The 24,089-nt window shown below is 35.5% G+C and overlaps 1 protein-coding gene across 3 annotated transcripts in view; it reads right to left on the bottom strand.

Moving 5' to 3' along the window:
• The window catches only part of DGKB (diacylglycerol kinase beta), a gene marked incomplete at both ends in the record, with an annotated part of 332,840 nt that overhangs the window by 5,786 nt on the left and 302,965 nt on the right, over positions 1–24,089 (bottom strand). For all 3 annotated transcript variants that reach the window (XM_080639402.1, XM_080639403.1, XM_080639404.1), the window contains 2 exons: positions 4,755–4,815; positions 6,735–6,855. In XM_080639402.1, coding sequence (XP_080495528.1) covers positions 4,755–4,815; positions 6,735–6,855 — 182 coding nt within the window. The remainder of the gene's footprint in view (positions 1–4,754; positions 4,816–6,734; positions 6,856–24,089) is intronic.

Below are 24,089 nucleotides of genomic sequence, written 5' to 3'. Positions count from 1 at the left end.
TAGGTGGGCTTTGACTATGAATTTTCATTTTTGTTCCTTCATTTATGCAATATTCCTATGGACATTTCTGTCATCTACTGTTAGTCTAATATTGCTAGCAGCCCGTCACTCTTTCAGATATGATGCCAAGCAACTTAGGAATAGATAAACGAACTGAAATCATAGTTATTTTTAATTAAGATGGAATATTCTTATGGGTTTTTTCAAAACAATACTAGTAATTTATGTAGCTAAATTGAAAGACTACTTTTCTTAAAAAAAAAAATAAAAAATCCTGGTGTCTAAAGTTAAAGTTTATTGAATTAACTCGAGAGTCTTTGAAATTTCATTACAATTAATGACCTGTTTGGAGATCAGGTGAAACCATAGATATCTTTCATGTTTCTGTATTTGTCTGGGAGAGCTCTGATAGAATGTTCTCTTCAGCTAATCAGATGAGATGTTTAATATTACATTAACATTATCATCTTTCCTTCTCCCAAAGACTCCTCTATAAAAAACAGTGAAAACAATACAATTTGACACACATATTCTGCATCTTATTATACCAGAGCAGGGTGACTTTGTCAGACCATATCCTGGGCTGCATCAAGAGGAGCGTGACCAGCAGGTCGAAGGAGGTGATCCTGCCCCTCTGCTCTTGTGAGACCTCACTTGGAGTATTGTGTGCAGTTCTGGTGTCCTCAACATAAAAAGGACATGGAACTGTTGGAACAAGTCCAGAGGAGGGCCACGAGGATGATCAGGGGACTGGAGCACCTCCCATATGAAGACAGGCTGAGAAAGTTGGGGCTGTTCAGCCTGGAGAAGAGAAGGCTGCGTGGAGACCTCATAGCAGCCTTGCAGTATCTGAAGGGGGCCTACAAGGATGCTGGGGATGGACTATGCATCAAGAACTGTAGTGACAGAACAAGGGGTAACGGGTTAAAACTTAAACAGGGGAAGTTTAGATTGGATATAAGGAAGAAATTCTTTCCTGAGAGGGTGGTGAGGCACTGGAATGGGTTGCCCAGGGAGGTTGTGAATGCTCCATCCCTGGTGGTGTTCAAGGCCAGGTTGGATGAGGCCTTGGGTGACATGGTTTAGTGTGAGGTGTCCCTGTCTATGGCAGGGGGGTTGGAACTAGATGATCTTAAGGTCCTTTCCAACCCTAACTATTCTATGATTCTACGACATTGCAGCCTGCATGTGTTCAACATACTGAATAATTCTGGATGACAGATTTTCAGACCAAGCCACTCATACTTTAAAGTACTAAGTACATCTAGGGACACTAGGTGCATGAGCAACAGAAGATCATAAAAGATGTTAAAAAAAGTACACAACAATGTCTTAGTACTAAACTGATCACAGGCATGAAAAATAACAGATCGCAGCTTCTGGGGAATCACTGTGTTATCTATCACATCCCACAATACTTTCTGAGAGCCCACGCTGTCATTTTGGGGGAACATGGTCTCTATATGCAAGAGAAGGGACAGCTGTCAGCAACTCAGGCTGTTTGTATAAAACTTTTCTCCAGTCAGAAAGGAGAAGTAGCAAAGATAAACTTCTTGCTTCCTTCAACAGACAATAAATTTCCAAGCCTGTATGTGCAGCCTGCATCTCAGTGATCTGATGCAGAACTTGTTTTCCTTAATATGCATAATGAAATAGCAGGAGAATTTTGTTCAGGTTGAACTTGATTTCTTGAAAAATCATTTGCAAAATATTCTCATTTGTACCAAAATCTGAACCAGAAGCAGAAAAGGACTTCTGAGCTTAACCACCTGTACCTTGGCCAAGGGTTGATTCAGTATCTCCTGATTTTATTAATTTCTTTCTCACTTAGCCTCTGTAATATTTATAGGTCAGTCCTTAAAACTACTAAACTGAGATAACTCTGAAGTTTCTGAGATGACCATACCAAAATAAAGTAAGTGTGATTTCAACTTTACAAAGAACAGTTGCGGGGGGAGAGGCAAATCTTTTGTTTTTAAACAAAAACTTTCTGGCTGTAACAATGAAGAATCAAAAACCTGAGGCTCAGCTGCTGTGTCTAACTGGCATACATGATCTATGCAATAACAGAACAAGATGCGGGTGTCTCTCCCCTAGAACTGGTACAAGGGTATATACAAACACAACAGTAGCTTCTGTCCTTAAAACAATATAGCTAGAAATCTAGTAGGTGCCTTTCCTCAGCATACCATGTGAATGAACCCCTATGTCTCAGTGCACGATGTAGGAGAGCCACCACTTATATATGGGCCTCAATTCCTTGTAGGAGCTAGGAAAATAAAATTCTTGTATGTTTCATAAAGAACTAAACTCATGGATTTCTTTATCTGATCATCACACTTTTTCCATTTAAAATCTGGTCATTAATAATTTTCTGACTGGTAATTTGGGGAGAAAACACAGAATTGTCTCTAGGGGAGACAAATGCTAATGATTCTGTTAATTGGCCTTCTCATATTTTTTTCTAAAATTTGATCTCTTGCAGGTTCAAATAACAGGCTACGTAGTTGGCTACACATAAGAATACATTTTGATTTTATTTTTTTTTTTTTCCACACTCTGGTTTAGGATATATATGTTTGAGATATTATCCCAATATTCAGGTGATCAAATACACTCTGGCTTCCAGACAAAGACCTCTGTAAAGCATGCACTTAGAAATCAAATCTTAAACTTTGGGTGAGAGAAAGTTAACATCCACCTTTGCCATTGTCTCAGGAAGAATTCCTAGCTACTTTGCAGAGAAGTTCAAGGAAAACTGTATTGTAGTTAGAATTAGTGGGGAGGTAAGATATTGGACCATTCCTGTTTTTTCCTTTAGAAGATGTAGAAAACAGAGTAGGGTACATGAACAATAATGCAAGAAGAAATTGTAATAAATACATTAAGTTCCTCTGGAAAGAAAAAAAAATCCTGGAAAAATGAATAATATAAAATAGTAATTTGATATCTAAATTAATTGAGGTGAAGTAGCATGGATAAATTGTTCATGTATTTTCTTCTCAGAAGAAATAAATATATTCAACAGTATGTAACACAATGTATATTCTCTTAACAATGGTATAGCAAACATGTTGCATTCCACAGAAACGCATGTGCCATTTCTATCCCCTTTAAAATCGTACTTCAACTGGATGGAGGTAATTATCAGTAATAATTTACTGCTTCCTCAAGGCAGTAACTGAAATGTAAGAACTCTCTTTTTTCACGTTTGTCCTCAAATGTGCAGGCAGCTTCTGCTAGTGTTATCAATCAGATAGCAGGGATTTTGCACAGAGCAAGCAATCAAGAAAAAAAAAAAAAAAAGCACATGTTATTGCCAGCATCCTTCCAAAAGTTCTCTTCTGTGATTTGGCAACTGAAAAATTACATGTCCTTTTCTTGAACAAGTAACTGCTGGGTTCAGTACTGTTGATATCTCTTAACTCCAAAAGGTTTCCTGGAATAAATCTCTTAAAATTCCCACTGTTCTTTCACACAGTGTGTGCACATGGTTCTCTTATTGCAGCATCTGTGCATTTAACCATAGAGAATTAGAGTTCAGGCACTCTCCCTGCTATTCAGCTGTACACTCTGGTGTATCTGGTAAACATAAACTATTACAACCCTTTTCTGTCCTCCTAACCCATATACTATCAGCTCCCATGCCTGTTAGCACCTTACTGAAAGTGTTTCCTTTTACATTTTTGTGTAGCATTTAATTCTACTACAGACATAAAGCTCATGAAAGTGATCCAGTACCCTGGTTTGGGGAATTACTCCTATCTGTAGTGGGATTTCTTCTTTGTCACATACTGTCATACTCACAAGCTGCAAGGACACACTTAATTCATCTGCTTTAAAACACAGATCTTCTTTAGGGGAAAAAAAATCACTGAAATTATATATTAAAAAGTTGCTAAGCCTATATTCAGCAACACAGAGCTTAAATCTCTTCAACATTTTCTCAAAATGTTGCCTCAGACTGAGATGAAATGGAGAGTTCTTAAACATACACCTTTCTTGTGTATGTTAAACATACAACTTTCTTGCCAGTAAACAGCTACTCAAACTTCCTCTGAGCAAGCTCCTATCCTGTCCTACCCTGTCTGTATTGCTGTTTACCTGCCCTCGCTTCATATGACTGTTCAATGAAACAAGAGACTAAATTTCCTTAATTTCTTATTTTAAATTTAAGGATTTAAAAAATATTAGTTCTATCATATAATTCGATCAGCCCAGTTAAGACTTTAAATAAAACCTCCTTGATATGAACTCTCAAACATGTAATGGAAAATCTCCCTAAATTTTTAAAGAATAATTAGTTACTTTATATATGTTAGCATCAAAATGAACATTGGCTTTTCCTCAGCAACAAAAACTACAAATCTGATACATCATCATAAAGGATCACATTGGGTAAAGGGATGCTGGGACTACACCCTTGGAATATTTTACAAGCTTTTGTAGTCAATACTTTTTTATTCTATCCTAACGTGTGGGGAGAAACCCAGCATGATAAATTGAAAATGCATTGGGTGTTGAACTATACAAAAACAGTGTATGAAGATATTACTTAAGTAAATTAAGTTAATGCTAATGGCAATGTTTGTCTTTTTAAACCTAAAGATTCTCTTTCTATTATTGAAAACCAAGTGAAAGCAAATAAATAATTTCATAATGAATTTCCACCCAATGTAATTTTTGTTACTCATTAAAAAAGTTCCTACTTTTTTTTTGTTTAGCTCTCTTCCTTGAGATAACAGTATACTTACCGTGCAAGGAGTTTGCATCCAAGGTTCCCCATCTATCTGCATAGGCAGTGACTTGCTGGTCCTAAAGGGATATATTTCATAGTATAAGAAAAAGTAACTAGACAAAATTGATAAATGTATTTATTAAGGAGGCATATATGTGATGGCACACACATATAATCCTGATTTATCCCTAAACTTCTATGTAATCTCCAGTATGGTCCAACATGCTTACAAAAGTAACCTAATCACATTTAGTTTGACTTTCAACAAAGCAAAAACATTGTAAGTGTTCACACATCTTGCTAGCAATACGCTACTCTCTCATGAGAGAATAGTCTACAATTTGTGAAATAAAGAATCAATTACACAAGGAATTGAGGAATAAACCTTATTAACTGAAAAGATAAAGGAACCTCTGCTATTTTTATAATTTAGACCGACTGCTATAAAGGAAACAAGAAATAAATTTTAGCTCTATCATCACCATTTATTAGAACCATAAAAGATGTTTTTACACTCATGTCTAACTCTGGGTTAGACAGAGTAACACATAACATGACAGCTGTACTATATTCAGAGGCTTTAACATATCATGCTATAAATTTAAATTGTTAGTAAAGTGACACTGATTTTAACATAAAGCTACAGCCAGTGTTCCCTGTCTAGTTTTTGATATCACTTTAATAAAATTATAGACAAGTGAGAAAGGAAAAAAACCCAAGGATGATCTTTTTTGGTCTTTTCCACTTATAATAGTTTGCATACAAGATTATTAGAAATAACACAAAGTAGATAAATCCAATAATGGTAAAAGGAGTCAACTGAGTATTCATGTTCATCAATGGAAATACTGGCTTGGTTATTCAAAAGTGACTGAGAGTTCATGGGATTATCCATTGTCATCTATGGTCATAAGTGGAGGAAGGGAAGAATGTTCAATACGATCTCACTTTACAGGTTTGGAAGGGTTCTGAATCTTTTTCAGTTGTGGTCCTGCTGATGTGGCATTATAAATATTTTCTCCTGGTATCCAGAGAATGTTGGAATGGCTCTGTAATCTTATTTCTCTTCCTTATCCAGTAGGAGAGTACTTTTGAAGTCAACATCACCAGTCCTTGAGGAGAGTCTCCAAATCTACCAGTCACTTTGGCAAATCCTCCTTATTTTAAAGTTTTTGTTGCTGCTGCTCTGTTTTATGCTCTTTCTAGGCTTCTGGGGTTTATAATTGCGTAATTATGATTTTATTAAAATTTTGGAAAATTCTTCCTGATAAATTCTTCACTGAGAAAGAGTTGACCAACTCTCTTTTTTCAGTCCTTACCTAATCCAAAAGTTAGAATAATTGTTTTCTCCTTGAGTCCTAATCCAAGTTTCCTCTATTGTGAACGTTCTGGTCACTTTAAGCATAGGAACAATAAAACACAACTAAATTAGTGTGCTCCATCATTAATGGCTTATACATACCAACAGGTTTAATAATAATGACTTGTCAATGTTCAGTAAATAACAAACGAATCGAAGCCAGAGCACTCTGACTTCTAGAGATCAAAAAAGAACTTTACAAATACTAAATGCATGCTACTATTCCCTGGTGAGGAATGCATTATAAATGGGTTAAAAAGTGTCAAAGTAATGTTAAACTACTTTTTGCTCAAAAGTGCACGGAGCGTATGTCAATGATAAACTGCAATATGTTTATGCCTTACTCCTTCTGCTCCAACTGCTTGACAGTATTTCTCCATAGGATGAAATGACAGTTGAATACACACGTGAAGACTGAACGTAAACACCCTTTTTCTAGATTTTTGACACATTTAAAGAAATCAAGATGTACAGGCATAGAATATGGATGGAATAAATATTTCATATACAAAAATGATACTTTCACAAGAAAGAAGTACAGTATTTATGACTATTAAGTTACCAAAGTGGACTGATAATATATAAAACTTTACTGTTTCACTACAACAGTGCAGTGCAAATTGAAGATGCTGATACCTGATGACAACAGATGAGCACTGGGCAAGCCGTCTTCCAGCACTTTTCAGACCTGTGTATATCTGTCCCATCTCCATGGCTCCTTCCAGACCAACCACTTCCATAAGCTGGTCACTTAGATCTGCAAAAGTTTAAAAAAATAACATTTTGTCTAGATGGCATTTTGACAGTGGTTGTTCTGTGACTAGTAAGAATTGTGAGAAGACCAGCCTGATAATAGAAGATGTAGAGAAGAAAACTAGCAAAAATGATGATTCCTAGGAAGTGATTGCAGCTTTAAGGTTGGACACATCTGGACCTATTGTCACACCACTCTAAAATATCCTGACCAAACTGACTCTAAAATACAATAATACCTCTGAATTTTAATACATGAATACTGAACAAATAATCTTACTCTATGAGAAAACAGGAGAGACTCCTTCTTTAGGCTGTGCTCATAGAATGAGATGTTTGCAGTTTAGAAATTCAGAAATTGGATCTTTGTCTCAAGTAGTGCATAGATTCAATGCAAAAAGGGCAGAAAAACCCTTGTATCAGCAACTATTCATTTAACTTTGCTGAACCTTGTAGTGCTTGTTTGCACCAGTTATATATTTTTCTTTCACAGTTTTTTGACTATGTAGCATTATGGCATTAGACTTTAAAATATATTTAAATAAATCATGTCTCTGGCAAAAAAATACTAGATTGCTTGACTTCAAGGAGTGAGGACAAATTCTGTCTAGAATTTCAGATATATACAACCAGAAACCTAAACAGTAATATAGCAGTCTAGTTTGAGAAATAACTAAGCAAAGTAATGGAATATCCAGAATCAATGAGGGTGTTTTGTATGAAATGCTTTATATGCTCCTGTTAAAATGCATGTTGCCAAGACCAAATGGACAAGAAAAAGAAACATGTTTTTTAGCTGTATCTTTTATAGATTGGCTGTTAATATCCATGTTTCCAAAAGGCATATTATTTGGTGAAGCACAGGAATGAGCTAAAATGTTAGAGTCTATCATCACATTGAAAAAATAAATAAAGGAGAGCACATTACTCTCTATATTTTAAACCCTTCAACCTTTAATGAAGGTAAAATTTCATGCTAATTATCATACCTATGAGCCTAGCCCAAAGTTTCAAAGGGAGTCTTTTTTCTTCACTTCTTTGGACTTTCAATGAAGGTAATCAACTGAACAAGTACTGTGATGGGGCGGGGGGGATGTGAAAAGGAAATAGGATTTATGGTCTGGATTATTCTGCTTCCATTGAGAAAATCTGATACTATCCAAAGCCTTAATTTTTCTTATACTTCCTTAATATTCTTTGCTATTTTCATTTTCTCACCACAGTGAAATCAGTTTCTTACAGTATTAATGAAGCAAAACTAAAGCCTATTCCTTCCTTTTAAGGAAAAACAGTGATGGAAAAAAGACTAAAACATACAATATGACTAATTTTAACTATACATTCAATAGTTTGCACCCCTATAACACATGTAAACCCAATTTTGCATATCTTACTTTCAACTGAATTATTTTTCTTTTAAGATATTTAAGTTACTCACTTTTAAACTTGGGTTTAAACAATTTCTGCTTTTCTTGATAGCCATAGGGATTTAGGTGGGAAAGTCCTCTCATTTTCAAAAGCTATTATATTAGAAAAGCACACAGAACTTTATAGATGCACTAAATCATTAAAATGTCTGCAGCCAAAGAAAACATCAAATTTCTATTCACTGGGTTATCAGAAAATTATTACTTTTTAAATGGGGGAATAATTAAGAACAGATTTTTATTACTGACAGCTCAAGCAACATATGCAAGATTCAGAATAGTGACATTTGCAGTGATATAAATTTTATGCATCATTTTTCAATAGCTGTGAGATTAGTGCCAGTAACGGCAGATAACAAAGGGTCAGATCCTGCCATTTGATCTGTACCACACATCTCAAGAAATGTGGTATATTAAACATTGGAAGATGGAACTGAACAATACTCTAATCCACTGAAAAAGTGAAACCTTTTCAAAAACTTTACATTTGCAGTGTCACATTCCCAAAGTGGGGTTATTTTAGGCCAAATATGAATATTTTTAGAATCAAGCTTAAATTAGATGTAACCTTCCTTCAGAAGCTGGAAAAACTGAAGCAAGTGTAACATGCAAGTATCAGCTTAGGGTTAGTTCATGCTCCTGCCCTTGCTAATACATCTTTCCTGATGCTTTTGCATAGTCATATACATTTCAAGAAATCCTTGAGCTACATTGACTTTGATAAGAACTCAGAGTGAGCAAAAGTGGAAAAGTGAGTGTGTCTATTGTCATTCAATTCTTCAAAGATGTTACATGGCTACACTGGCTGAATGTAAAGGGTCAAAGAATATAAAGGGTCAAGACATCAGTGAATGGATTACATTTGTTCTTAAAAGGTCCCCACCAAAGATTCTGAAAGAGACTAAGCTCTATTAAAAGAGATTAGATCTTCTATTAAATTAAAAGATAGGAAAAGGGAAGTCATTTTTCATTCTAGTGGAAGGTTATCACTGATTTCTCAGAAAGATCAGTGCTGGCCTCTGTACTGCTCAACATATACCCCTAAATAATCTAGAAATGGATGTAGATAGTGAGTTCCTGAGGATTCAGTGAAGTCAAGACAAAAGCCAATTAAAAAAAAAGTTCAGGAATTTTACACAGTAATAGGGCTATGCAAAGGCAGAAAATTCAACACATGTAACTTAATGGCCATTAAGTGACATGGGGAAACTACATGTATGTAAACTCCTATATGTATATATATTGCATTTAAAAGAACCACAGTGTGTGTGTGTCTGTGTGTATATATCCATAGACATATGTATATTTATATTGCTGGGATACAATTAATACAGTCATGCTGGAATTAACAATATGGAGTTGCTGTGGCCACTTCATTGAAAATATCAGCTCAATGCTCAATAGTGATCAAATACTATCAAAAATTATGATTGGTACAGCCATACAGTATGGAAAGTGTAGTTCTGGCCCACTCAGCAATGTGTAGGAAGATATAAAATAGCTGGAAATGACAGAGCAACAAACATGGTAACAAATATGGAGCAGCTACTCTATGAAAATAAATTAGACTAGAACTTCAGAAGGTAAGATGAGTGAAGGAAAGATAAGAAAATAATGAGTGTCATGGAGTAGGTGAAGAGAGTACTGTAATTTAGTATTTCTCAAAATGCAAGAACTAAGGGTTTCCATAGCACTTCTAGAACAAGCAGGAAATCCTTTACATAATAATTTGTTACAGCATGATGCCCTACTAGACTTCTAAATTCCTGAAATCATAATTCTTATATATTTGGTAATGCATCTTAATGGAAGATTCACTCTAAGTTTGCTCTCTCATGGTTTATTTCTAATAATGCAATACAGGTTGGTGTCAGAGGTCAGACACTGAGCTACATGAACTTGCAGGTTCATCTAGCATCACTGTTTTTGTTGTCCTCTTACACCTCTTAGAAATTGTAGACCAGAATAAGGAATGCTGCTGTTCACTAAACATCATTAATCACTTAAACCAGCTTGCAATGTGGACTTTTCCATGACATGTATCTCAACTGTGTTTAAAACCTAATTCAGAAAGTAACTTCTTTTTGTTCCTCAAATTATGTTCTGAAGTTACATACGTGTCTGTGTGTGTTTCTACCAACTATAGAGCAAAAACTAGCTCTTTTAAGGCATGTTGTATTTCTTCTGCATTACACAGATTTATTCTAAACAGAAAACAATCAATTGGCAACTTTACTGATAAAATTCTCTGATGCCTGCTCCACCTATTATATATAACAGTTTTAGGAGGTTTAGGTTTAGGAAACTCATAGTTAGATTTTCAAAAAAGAATTTAGCAGCTAACAGTAAACAGCAGCAACTACCAGATACTGAGCAGCTTTTCAACCTAGCCAGGTCATTTAGTTGCCTAAAAGAGAGCCAAAGTCTCATAGGTAGGCTATCATGGAGAGCATCTCGGTATTGGTGCATTAGGAAAGTGTTTTTTGACTGGTGCCTTGCTGTTCTTGAGTCTGTTTGTTCTACTTTGAGCTCTGTGAAAGAGCTGAAGGCTCTTGCTTATTTTCTATGTGAATGAGCCATTAGAGTGTGTGGGAATGTTTTCATAGCACCATGCCTCTCCTGCCCTCTTCCACAAACCCAAGTACTTCACGTGTCTCCTCATATTAGCCCTGTCAGTAAACAAAGCCAGCTCTCCTGGGAGAGCGCTGCTGTCAGCAGATGGTGACTAGCATGCAGAGGAGCATCTGACCCCTTGCACTCATTCGTGATGGGGAGATAAAGTCTCTAGGAAGATGACTGCCCATTTCATCCCATCAGGCAGCAGGAGAAAGAGAAGTCCAAACAGAAACTTGCACAAATAGCAGACAAAACATTGTATATAAGCCCTTTACAGCACTTCCCCAAGGCATGAAGAAACACACTTGGAGATTTTAAAGTTTCTTAGTGAGGAGTTGATGTTATCCATTAGCTTGGCATTAGCTAAATGCTTCAATATTCAAAGTGAACACAAGAGAGAAACACATTTCTAATACATCTATGAAGATAAAGCAAGGAAAGCAAAATGGGGTTGGGGGTGGGAAGAAACACGGTGTGATTAGAAATCTGATTTACATAGAGAACTTTCCCACTGTAATGGAACTGGTTTTGATATCCAATTTATCTTTGCAATATATAAATATTGCTGTCCTGGCAAGAGATTGAATGACTCTATTATAACTTGGGGTTACTGCACTCACTCAGGCACATTTGCATAAAAACACTCTTGGTCAGTGGTAAATCTGTCTCTGGCAGCAGTTTGTCTTCGAAGAGAAGAGGCTCCATGGCTTACTAAATGTAATGAAACCCTAGTAATCATCAGGCTGGAAATTTTTTGGTTCCAGTTAAAATACTGGATAATAATTTCAAAACTGTTATGATGCCAGAGGATCCCTGAAAAACTGAGCTTGATGCTCTGCACCACATGAATGCTTTGGCATCTTCCTAGAACATGGCATGTATTAAATCTACAGTTACCCATAATGCAGGAATGTGGGGTCACTTCTACATGCAGGGATAGGGACTGCTGTTGTAAAAATGATAAAAATGTGTTTAATGTCACAGTATTCTCCTGATTTTAAATGAATAACTTTTTCTAGATTCTTGGTTACAAGAAATCAGTCAATAAATAGCAGTCTGTACATCCTGTTTTTTGTTATGCTTTGCTTTAGAGAAGCTACCTGAAGTAACATATGCCTCCAAATTTTTAATATCAGAGTTTTAGCTAGAGGTCCAGATGATGCCAAGGCTCTCTTTTATTACTAATTCACAGACATATAGGGAAAGACAGCTCTTATGTCCACGAATTAATAATATAGACAAATAAAATAGACAAAGCATTGAGTAGGGTAAAAAGAATATTATTATACCCATTTTACAAAGTGAAAATTGTACACAGACAAGTTTAGATCCTGCAAAAGGTTTGTGCTCATAGTATGCTGGATATGTTTGTGTGCAGACCCACAAGAGTCATAATACTTCTATCATGTAAAAAGTTAAGCACATGAGTTTGCAGAACTGACCTGGCCAAGATCATACATTAAGTTTGTGGCAGAGACTGGAAATAAACCAGCAACTCCTGAATTTCAACCTTCTGCTTTTAAAGTCTATTCTCCCTCTTAATACTGACTTCGAGGATATATATCAAGTGCTACATCTGTAGCATTTGACCCAGTTTTGACTATTTTGCATTGCTGAGTTTACTTGTAAACATTAAAAATCTTAGGTGGCTCCAGAAATATATTTCATGCCAGCACTGATTAGCAGCTCAAGTCTTTACTCTCGTATTCATATATATTTTCCCTGTTTTTAAAACAAAAGAGTCTGCCTCTTAGAACCAAGAGAGGAAGACATATCATTGCTGTAATTTTCACCCTAGTGAGATACTCAGATATGATGATAATATATTAACAGATATTTTATATCTATAAACACACACAAAAATACACACACATTTTATACGTATGTGGACAGACACACATACAATACATAGCAATATTTATGCATATGTGAGAAATTCAGTACCTTTTGGCTCCACCATCCGAATTGATGATGCACTAAATAGCTGTAATGGGGTGAGAATGCAAGAGTGCTATTTTTGACACTTAAAATGAATGCATAAATAAAATCCTCTCTGCCAAATTCAGTGGCAAAATTACTGACTTCAGTAGAACCCAGATTTCACCTGGCATCTTGTGTCTTGCATCAATCTAGCACAGAGGGTATGTCCTCAGATGGAATCATTTAACAGATAACACCTCAACCTCCTATTGTGTAATGGACTTTTTTTGTGTATATAATAATCTCCTGATTCTTATTAATCATTGAATGACAAGCTACCTCAAAAAAATAGGAGGGCAAACAAGGAAGAATCAGTCCTTATAATTAAACATTTAATGAAACTTCTTAATGAGCACAAAAGGCCTTTGTAAACTTTTCCTAAAGTGAACTTTTTTTTTCCAGCTTACCAGGGGGAAGGAGAGGAGAGTTCTTCATAGAAACTTTTTCTGACTAATAGTAAAAAGAAGAAAACACTCCAAAACCAAAAACAACAAAAAACAACCTACCCCAGAGGATTTAAATTAAATCACTTCCACCGAAAACCTACTCCCCAATACCAATGTTCAGATGTTCAACATTTGAAACAAGGGGTTTCATCTTCCAGTGTGGGAGATCATTACGGATAAGTCTTTTATGGTAAAGCTTGGCAGACAAAATGTATTCTTTTTTTTCTTTTTTTTACAGATTTATTCTTTTAATAGTATGAGGTACAATTGCATTGAACAGGCTGCTGCACCAAAAAGCCCCCTATTATTTTAATCTGTATTCTTTAAAAAGTTACTTGTTCAAAAGGATTTCACTGTGTTACTCTTATACCCCCTTCATCCAACAGAACAAAAGCCGTTCTATGAAAGGAGTCTAAACTTGGATAAACCGTAAAAAAAAAAAAAAAAAAAAAAAAGCAAAGTTCCTCTCTGTTTTTATCAAATTTGATTGCTGCAGCTGTTCCCAGTTTCTGTATTTTAAAAATAGCCTTATTCAGTGCCTTGTTGGCTAAAGGCCAGAGTACCATTAGAACATGCTGTACGGAAAACCTCTATTCAGTTACAGATACAGAAATATATTTAAGATCAGTGGGGGTCATCTGCAGCAAACACTTGTATGGGCGAAAATGGAATTTTAATGTGCTTGGACTGCTCACCACTTTTAACAGATATTTAAGAACTTCAAACCGGATATCTTACTATTTGTATTGGTACTATCAGATTACCAAGCATCAGGTACAATACAATATGAGCAAGTCAAGATCATTTCAACTAACAAAAATAGATCTAATTCTCAAATTACTCCTTAGTAGTTCTGGCATTCACTTTAAATGGCTCCTAGTAATATTGGATATTTGATTAGCCTATAAAAATGCCACAGCCTAGAAAAGAAAAATACAGTAATATTGATGGAAATGTAGAAATCTGATCAATGAAAACTAGCTTTGATACGTACATTTCTAAGAGGAATAGTACTAACAGGGGATAAATGTTCCCTTTCTGCAGGGTAGCAAACTCTAATAATGGCATTATTCCTATATTTATCCACCAAAGAGTTTTTTAGTTATCTGCCAGAAAGAAATCTTCATTGCATTTATGTGAGTACTAAAACTCCTTTTGATTAAAGTGGAAGCAATTTTCATCCAGGAGCTCAGAAACCCCCAAAATATGTTCTTCACTCCTCTTTCTTTTCATGAGAACAAATTCCATTTGTTTCCTCTACCATGCTAGTACTCTCTGGTGTTTGGAGATCATAGTATGCAGAATGGATACTGGTTTAACAATAGCAATTTGCAATTACAAAGCAAGAGCCTAACCCTAGGAAAGTATTATGAAAAATCAATGAATGTATCATAGATCAGCCAGTTCTGCTGATCTAGAATGCCTGCATTAAAGTATTCAAGGTTATGTATTTCTACTTCAGCTGGGGAGGAGTCTCTAGCACGGTAGAAATATCCAAGGTCATTATTTGGATAGGTACTAATAGGAAAGAAAACACAGCAGTGATGGCATCAATACAGTCTATATAAGCTTGCTAAGACTCCAAGTTCTTAGCGGCTTGTTGGCTTTCTAAGTTTCTGTGCCCTCACTCTCCCAGGACGCGGGTTAATAAATTAATTAAATGCTACAATGACACTTCGAATTGCAGTTTCAGTTACAAACATTGTCCACACCTTCTCTTTGTATAGAAGGAGCATCAGGCAATTCAATGAAGTCAAATCCAGTGAATACTAGGGCAGGCATTTGTATTGTCTAAATAAATCAGTCAATCTTCCCACACTTCTGCAGTCAGTGAAAGTAAAGGAGCTTTGATTTAGTTTCCCACTAAACAAGTATTTTTGGTGTTGCCTGAGGTGGCCTAGGATTTCCAGGACATTCACAAAGGGCTGACAAGCTTGACACAGGAGCAACAGAAGCAGCAGATGACAGGATGGTATCTTGAGAGGAACCCTTACGGTGTTGGGAACTTACATGTGGAAAACTGAAGAGAGCTCAGTGTTTTCTCCAGACAATTATTCAAAGGAAGAATCTAAGAGGCCTAATTTTCTGGAGGAGCATGTTTTTCCTCTACTGTCATCAATAGGAATCTTAGGAGACAAGACAGCATGACTTAGCAGTGTGTCTACACTTTACTTTCTGCTAAATCTACCTGAGGATCTCAGGATGAGCTAGCTCTGGGCAAACACTTTGCTTCTGAATACCTAAAGCACACCTTTGTTCTGACACCTAAAACATTTTAAGTGGTGTTACAGATGAATAGTATGTGTTCAGATTCTTTTTCAGTTTTCAGGTCCTGCTTTCAGTCCAAAACAGAAGGAGCAAACCTCAAATTGAATGAGAGCTTGGAATAATCACTCTGGGTTTGTTTTCATTTTATTAATCAATTACACACTGGAAGGTAAAAGTGGGAGCGGTGCTTTTTGGTTACATATGGAAATTAATCTGGAAGGACAGAATACTGTTCATTCGTATTTTGGAATTTTCATCTTCCAGGTTACTTTCAACAAATGAGGTAAATTTTAAAAGGACCCTTACTTTGGTCTCTACCCCAAAGAAATGGATATTCAGATATCAAATGGACTACATGCATGTTTCAAGCACAACTACCAAGTGCTCTGTTTATTCAGGCCTATCTCTATGGTAACTACTTTATGGTACATGATTTCAGAATACTAATTGCAAAGCAATATAAATAAGGTTGTGTGCAGGTTTGCATTTACATATTTAAGGCATTTCAAAATTCAAAATTCATCCTGACTTGTACAATATAATGTGTGATTGACTTTGAAAAATATTTTTCGTTGTTGTAATTCTTGCACTGTAATAGTAGCTGAATTTTCTTTTCCATAACACTAACTTGCACTAGGATCACAAGCACAAGGGAACTGCAGTATACTAAGTGAATTAAAGAAAGTTGAAGATGCAGCTGCGCTATTAAACGGGTGGTCTTTGTATTACAGTATTTATGTGTGCTATGCCATGCTAAACAGAAACCTAAATGTTACACACAAGAAGTGGTACAAGAACATCTGTGTTGGGGGACTGAACTGGCATGGCTAACACCTCCAGTACCAGGTGCAAAGGAAATTTCAGTATAGCTCGACTAATTCTGACTGCTAGCATCTGTAACATATTGGATTATCTCTCTTCTTCCCTCCATATTCCACCAGAGTATTTGTATTATACATCTGGCTTTAGATTCTAGCATAGCAGAAGTCAGGTTGTAATCCTGCCCTCCTGGATCACAGCCTTGTTTTTAAACTTTATTTAGGTTTTGCTTTTCATAGAAGCATAAGGCCAGAGTTACTAGTAATCTCTGAATGTATAGTTAAGGAAAATGAGCGTATTTCCCTGGGAAAGAAATATTGAAGGGAAAATTGCACCTTTGATCTATTTAAAGATGATCAAAATGTGTGTAGAGAAAGCTTTTCCTCTGGACTAAAACTTTACACTTCTCAGAACATCCAGTCTTCTAAGAACTTCTAGATTTCCATGTAGAGTAACTTTTAAAACTCAATCTTCAAAATAAAATTAAGATTTTCATTTAAAGTTCAAGTGACATACCTAATTACTAGAAATATTGATGATATTCATTCAGTAGAAGACTTAGAATACTTGAAAGAACAAGACAGTTGGCTGAAAGCATTGCTAGGAGATTCAAAACCAGTCACTTGTGGAGTAGTCACTGAAGTCCAATCCTAATAATCTTTGAAGAATGTGACATTCCTCAGCATCCACTGAGACCATGACCTACTGTATTAAGTGGCTCAGGCTCAATCTTATATTTCTTAATTAGGTAAAGATTTCAGGAATCAATTGTTGTATAAAACTGAAAACTTACAAAAACTACCAGTGATTATGTTAGTTCAGGTAGAAATCAATGGCCTGATCACCATTACCATGTCATCAGCAATAGCTGAAGCTGTTCCCAGGAAAGGATTGTCTGAACCACAGCTCTCCATGTTCTTTGTCCAACACTTTTAACAAGACAGAACAAAATGCCATCAATACTGCAAGTCGGCATATTGAGCTTTGAAGGAATTTCTTTAGAAATGTTTGTGGAAAACTGTTTCCTTCTCTTGGCAGCTTCAGATCACCTCCTTCCACCCCCAGCCACTGATTAAGCCTCCTGAATATGTCTAACAAATAATCTAAAAAAGGACAAATTACTTTAAGTCTACACTTCTCTGGGAATTGGGAGCTTGTTTCACCACATCGTAAATTCTCTTCCCTAACTTCTAACAAGGTGTGACAAAAAAGCAATAAATACAAATAAATCCACAGGGAAGAGATTAAAAAAACCCATTACAAAAACTTGATTTCAGGGGGAAACAGAAAAGCTATAACAAACTTGCAATCCCTAGTTACTCATCTTTTCTTGTTACTTCAGTTTGAATGCCAAATTCCTTCATTATTTTTTGACCTGGTATGAAAAACCATCTGGCAAAAGCATGTTGCAATTTTGCATAAATGAAATAATTGGATGGCTGCTTTAAAATATACTTAATAAATAAATATTATTGTACATTAGCAAAAATCACTTCATTCCATTTCTGAGCTCTATTGCTGAACTATGACTTTTTTGAGTGCCTAGAGGACCTGGGATTCCTAGACAGTCTTGCATTGCACTAGGCAGTCATGAGCCTGATGAGCTTCCACAGTCATACAGTATCAGATGCATATGTCCACATTTCAGTTGTAATTATTGCATACATTATTATTATTGGTACTATTGTTAGACAAGGGTAGCACTACAGACTCATCAGAATAACTGCCGTGTGGGAAGAGACCATAGCCTAAGGGTTCTGATAGATCTGTGGCAACAGGTTACAAACCATATGGATGATATTGTTATCTTGTAATAGGCAACAGCTGTGGTTATTCAGGAGCCATTTAAAGAGTGGATCACGCATCTCTGTCATGAGATCTCTCAATCACACTTCAAAACAACTTTAGAATAATTCTGGCTAGCCAATTACTTTCAATCTACTACCGCAAAGGTATCAAGGTCTGAGGAGATCATCCTGTTGCTGGAGTCCTGCAGGTGAACTTCTGTGTCTGCACAGTCTCATTTGCTAGTCTGGGGGATCTTTTGCAGTGTGCATACCTCCCTAGGCATACATCATGCTAGGAATCAGGCCAGAAGAAACAAAGTTGTCATTGACTAATTGGATACATGTTACCACATTCCTCCTCAACAAGTTATGACAAGCACGGAGTAATAGTGAAAAACAAAATATTTGCTAGCGATGAAAAGTGGTATACAAAACAGCAGTTGGTTGTGAGCAAACATTTTGGAGCTATAAAGACCCAGCTGCTTTGGCTGACTAAAATGAAAATGAACAATGCTTTCAGGGTTATGAAAGAAGATCTCACAAGTGATGGATCATATGGAAAAAAACAAAAATACTACTTCATTATAAAGCATAAGTACTCACAGTCTTCTTTTCATCCATTTATAAATATCTGATTTCTTTAAACCAAGAGTCCTAGGTAAGTGTGCCACGCCCTAAATGAAAACCTGTTCACAGCTGTTGAGACCAGTTTATTCTGTATGCCTGTTTTTGTCTTTCATTAAATATTCATTTATTGATATTAGACTTATGAAAAATTTAGCATAATTTTAAACCTCCCCACATGAATAGGAGAAATTAAAGGAAAAGGTTTGTATGTGTGATACAGCTTGTGATATTTCCAGAAAATGACAACAATATGAGGAATCAATGAGAAAAAATGTCTTATGCATCACCTAAATATTTAACTACAATATCAACTTACGTTAATTGTATTTCAAGAGTTTGGCTGAATATGCTGTAATTGTACTATCAACTCCCATGAATCAAAGCTTTATTTAATAACTGTAAAAGCTACCATTTGCTACTTTTAAAATATCTCATTTCTCACGGCCTTTACTCGATAATGGTCACTAGAATTACAAAATGCTAAAAATATCAATGTTCTTGAAAATCTTATTTGAGTTCTTACTGCAGAAGCTGAAACATCTGTAACAGTGTATGGCAGTTATCAGCTCCTTGCAATTTCTGGCAATGTTCAGTTAAAAAGGCTTTAAAAAGTGCAAATAAAAACATTAGTGTTTTGACTACTTGTAAGAAACTGTTTTGCATACAATTAATATAAAGGCAACTGCCAAGTCAATCCCAGTTTAAAATTCAGGGGGTTGTGTTATTTTCACTTTATGCTATTTTTATTTATTTATTTTTAATTTGTAATAAACCAGAAACAAAATCGCAAGCTGTTGCACAAACCTAATACCAATTGAATATTCCAGGTATTTTATTTTAATTAAAATGAAAACACGCTGCTACGCAATGTAACCGATACACAAAATAACAAGCAAGAACAGAAACATCTCTCTGCAGTTAATATCTGAAAAACCCAACTAAGAGTCCTCATCCTGATTTATGCAAGGAAAAATCAAACAAAACCAAACTCTAAGAACAAGTGTTCTCTCAATAGCAAGCATAGAGAAAGTTCAACAAAAGTTTGACTCAACTCATATTCAGATATAATGAGAACTGGACCCAGTCCTAAATCTGTTGAATAAATGGAAAAGTATCCTCTGAGAATAAAAAAAAAATTAATCAACACTATTTTGGTTATACCATGAAAAACAATAAAACAAACACAAAGAGGAAGATAAAAGGAGAGCAGTGAGGGAAAACAGAGTTAATTGCTAAGTTTTGAGATATTTTTTCCATCATATGTTTTCTTCCAAAATATCCTAGAATGTGACATTGCCAATGCTGATTCCCAGCGCTTAAACAATTCTTTATATTATCAAAGCACAGTATAGACACTGAAGTTCATGGCGCTAACCATGGAAAATACAATGTACAGCACTATATGAAGTCCAGAAAACTGTGGTTTTCACAAGATGACTGAATTAAGGTTAGACTGTCTAAAAATTGGCACTTTCTATGTTTTGAGTTCCTAGTCTGCAACCTTGAGATTTTTCTCTTAACATACATTTTATGGTCAGTATACATAAAAAACCTCATAAAGTAAATTTATAGGATTTTCCATAAGCATACACAATAAACATTTTATATAATTTTTATGTTTGTCTAGGACTACTACTTGTCATTTCTTTTCAATTATATTTTTAATATTTTTAATCTTTTAATTGGCAAAAGGTGTTGCTTAAAAATTTAATTAAAGCTTCATCAAATTGAAATTACTTTTTTGCTTAGCCTCCATCACACAGATTTTCTTGCTGCAACACTTCAGCTGTAAAGGGTAGGACAAAGACTGTCTATTGCTTTTCCTGTTTCACAAAAAAGGACCATATTTTGAGGTTTTATCATAGGAATCATGACTATTGCTAATAATATGAAGTACAGATCTTTATTTGGGATCTGCTCCAAAGCCTGCCAGTTCTGTGGGAATAAAATAACCACCAAGTGTTTGGTATCTTAACTTCCTAAATGGATGTAATAGCAGATGAGTTGTGTAAGAAATTATCACTTAAACACTTGCATTTTATTTTTATCTAAGTATTAATCACAGAGTGACAAAGACACAGGGAGAAAAGTCAGGGGGTTTGAATTCCATTCAGCCCACCCATATAACTACTACGTAACTTCAGCAAAGCCACCATATCCCTTTTAGAACCCTGGTCCAATTGTACCTATTGAATTAATAGAACTGTTTAGTGTCACTATAGGTCTGGATTTTTTTGTATCTCACGGGAATGGGGAAACCTTAATTTACACAAATTCCCACAAAATTTTCCAATAGCTCCAGTTTCACACATGAAATCAATGATCAGCCGGGATCATCAACAAAGCACTGAGCAGACTGAGAGCTCTCCAGGGCATGGATTGCTTCTTTTTGTTTGTGCAGTACTCTCTTCCTTGTAACTCCACTATCTGATTAGGCTCCTTAGGAGGTACTGGAATATACATAAGTAATAAGCAAGAGGAGACAATTAAAAAAATAATAATTGCTACTATTAATCTACAAGATTAAGATGTAAACTACACACTTTGTATTTCACTGCTGACTCCCAAGGGAGGTTTATCAAAGAGAACACGCACATATATGTGCACTATATGGTGTCAATTGAACAAAGCTCCCTCCCCAGCTCAGCAGAAATTCTACCCCAGTGCAGACTAGTTATTTACTTTATATTTTCCTTGGCTGACTTGTGAAGGGTTCCTCACTTCAGCTCAGTCACTCAGCCTTCTTGCAAATGCCAGCTTATTGTTCACAACTATTTTTTCCATCCATGGGGATTTTAATAGGCATGAATGAGTGAATGAGGACAGTTATGAAGGAAATTCTTAGTATAAAGGAAAACCCTGAAATTCAGTTATTAATTGGGCAACCAGGCTTCACATCTTTTTCAAGCTGACTAGTCCTTGCTTATTTGGACAATGCCAATGATCTCTTTCTAAGCTGACCATCATAAAGCCACTTGCATACAGTAGCATGGCTTTTCTCTGAGCTTGTGAGTGTGCCTGCAACTCAATAGGACTATTCACATGAACAGATGTTACTCAATGTGAATACTGGTTGCAGAATTAAGCCTGTCCTTGCTCTTCCTCTTGCTACAAATATCAGCTGCTCAGACATCTAGGCTTTTTTTTTTTTTTTTTTTTTTTTTTAATGGCTTTTTGCCATACACAAAGCATGTAGATGACAACTTTCGTAATTAAAAAGAAAACCAAACCATCCTAATCTTCCATTAGCATTTATATAAACTAATGTCTATATACTCCTCCATACAGTTTCTTGTGTACATGATGATAAAATAATAAAAATAATAATAATAATAATTAAAAAATCACAGTCCAGTTAGCTGTTTGGCAGGGTATTTTCTGGCTTTCACCGGTAAACAGAAACCTCTATCTGGTAATTTTAAAGTAGGCATTTAAATAGATATTGAAGCATGTTGTAGTATCAACATGGAATTTTTATTTTTATACCATGCAATAAAAGCTAATAAATGTACAGATGATGTTTGGTTTGATATATTTTATTTTCACCCCAACACAATATTTGTCTACACCAAATTAAATATATAATTTAGAAGTATGTAAAACAGTCTTAGCCACTGAAAAAAAACCCTGAGAATTATTACAGACACTTAACGATAACACTCATCAAATTTTAATATGAAATCTCTGATAATATTTCCTTATCTAACTATCCTCAGTTTTAAACAAATTATGACTGTTACAATCTAAATTCACATTTGGTGTAAGACACTCCAACTTAAGACTTGAAATTAGGAGTGTTATTGCTTGCTTGTAGAAATAAATTAAACACTGTGTTTGAAAATGAACAGTGTTAATAATACTTCCCCTACTTATTGCACTCATTTAAAAACAGAAGGCATTTTATTTAGCATTTTACTTTAGGGGATGGCCAAACATGATCATTGATAGTGGTATCTTTTTGACCGTTTATATTTTTAAACCTCTCTAACTTGTTTCCATGCTGAAAGCACAGCTGAGACTCACAAGTAAGTTAGAAAAGGTATAAAAAGATCCTTTGAAAATGGAAAAGAAAAAATACCTGAAGAGAGTGAGCTTCACAAGTAGCAACTGTACAACCAGGTTTAAAGACCAAATCTTGTTTTTGTTTGTGCATTCTTTCTTTTTCTGTGTCATATAAAAATGTTCAGTTATTTGTCTTTGTCACAGACTGTGAACCCAGTAGCCTAAGAATAAAGGCCTGGGAGGAAAACTTTAAGGGAAATAAGTTTCAGATCCAGCTGAACCAGGTGGTCCAATCTGCCAGTTTACAACTAATTGGCAGAGCATTTGTTCTTCTTCAAGACCCCTGGTACATCACCTGTTCTTAATGACTTGTCAGAATTATGGCAAGTGGATCCACAATTTATTGTGACAGTTCCTTAAGAACCCTTGACTGAACATCATCTGGCCCCGCTGTTTTATGTATATATTTAGTTTTTCTAGGTATTCTTTTACTTCCTTATCACTCATTTCAAATGATCCTTATTAAACATTAACTCACTGTTTTCACAGTGAAAAAAAAACCCAAACCTGGAAACAATGTGAGGAAAGAGGGGAAGAAAAACAAACCTGTAAAACCCTTAAAAAAGTACTCAATGAATATTTTCCAGAAAACTGGAAGTTCCCCCTTTCTTCTTGGTTAGTACCAAAACATGCTAAATTGATGCAGATGCATACATGTGCCATCTAACAGAGGAAAGTGAATATTCCTGTTTAGCAGGTACAGCAACACTTGCCAACAAGGGAATTTGGAGCAAACACTATCCCCTTCCCTTCTCTTTCCATGCTCACAAATTACTCTCAATGGAAATAATTTGGAAATAATACTAACAGTTTCTTAAGCACCAGACATGCAACTGTAGCCATCATTTACACAGCAAAAATCAGTGTAAGAAGATTCAGAATGACCAACCAACTTCTCCCAAAACAAACTCTTCATAACAAAGACCATTTCTTATGGTGAAGCATGCATTGCCTTTTTTATGGTCAACTACTGAGGTCAGACTTCTTCTATCACTGTCTTTCACTTCCTCTGGAAAGTGCTAGTATTTTCTGGCCTAGTATTTTCTGTTCACAAAATTCGTAATACATACTTAATGGTGTTTTCCTTTTTTTCTTATTTTTTGTTAATTCCTTCGTTCTCTCAGCTTATGGAGAACCACGCTGGTACTCCTAGTACCAGAACTGCCATCTGCTATGCCTTTTATTATTGTATCATTCATTCTATGC

The sequence above is a fragment of the Psittacula echo genome (assembly GCF_963264785.1).
Source record: "Psittacula echo genome assembly, chromosome: 2".
Lineage (NCBI taxonomy): Eukaryota > Metazoa > Chordata > Aves > Psittaciformes > Psittacidae > Psittacula > Psittacula echo.
This window is presented reverse-complemented; position numbering and strand designations above follow the sequence as displayed.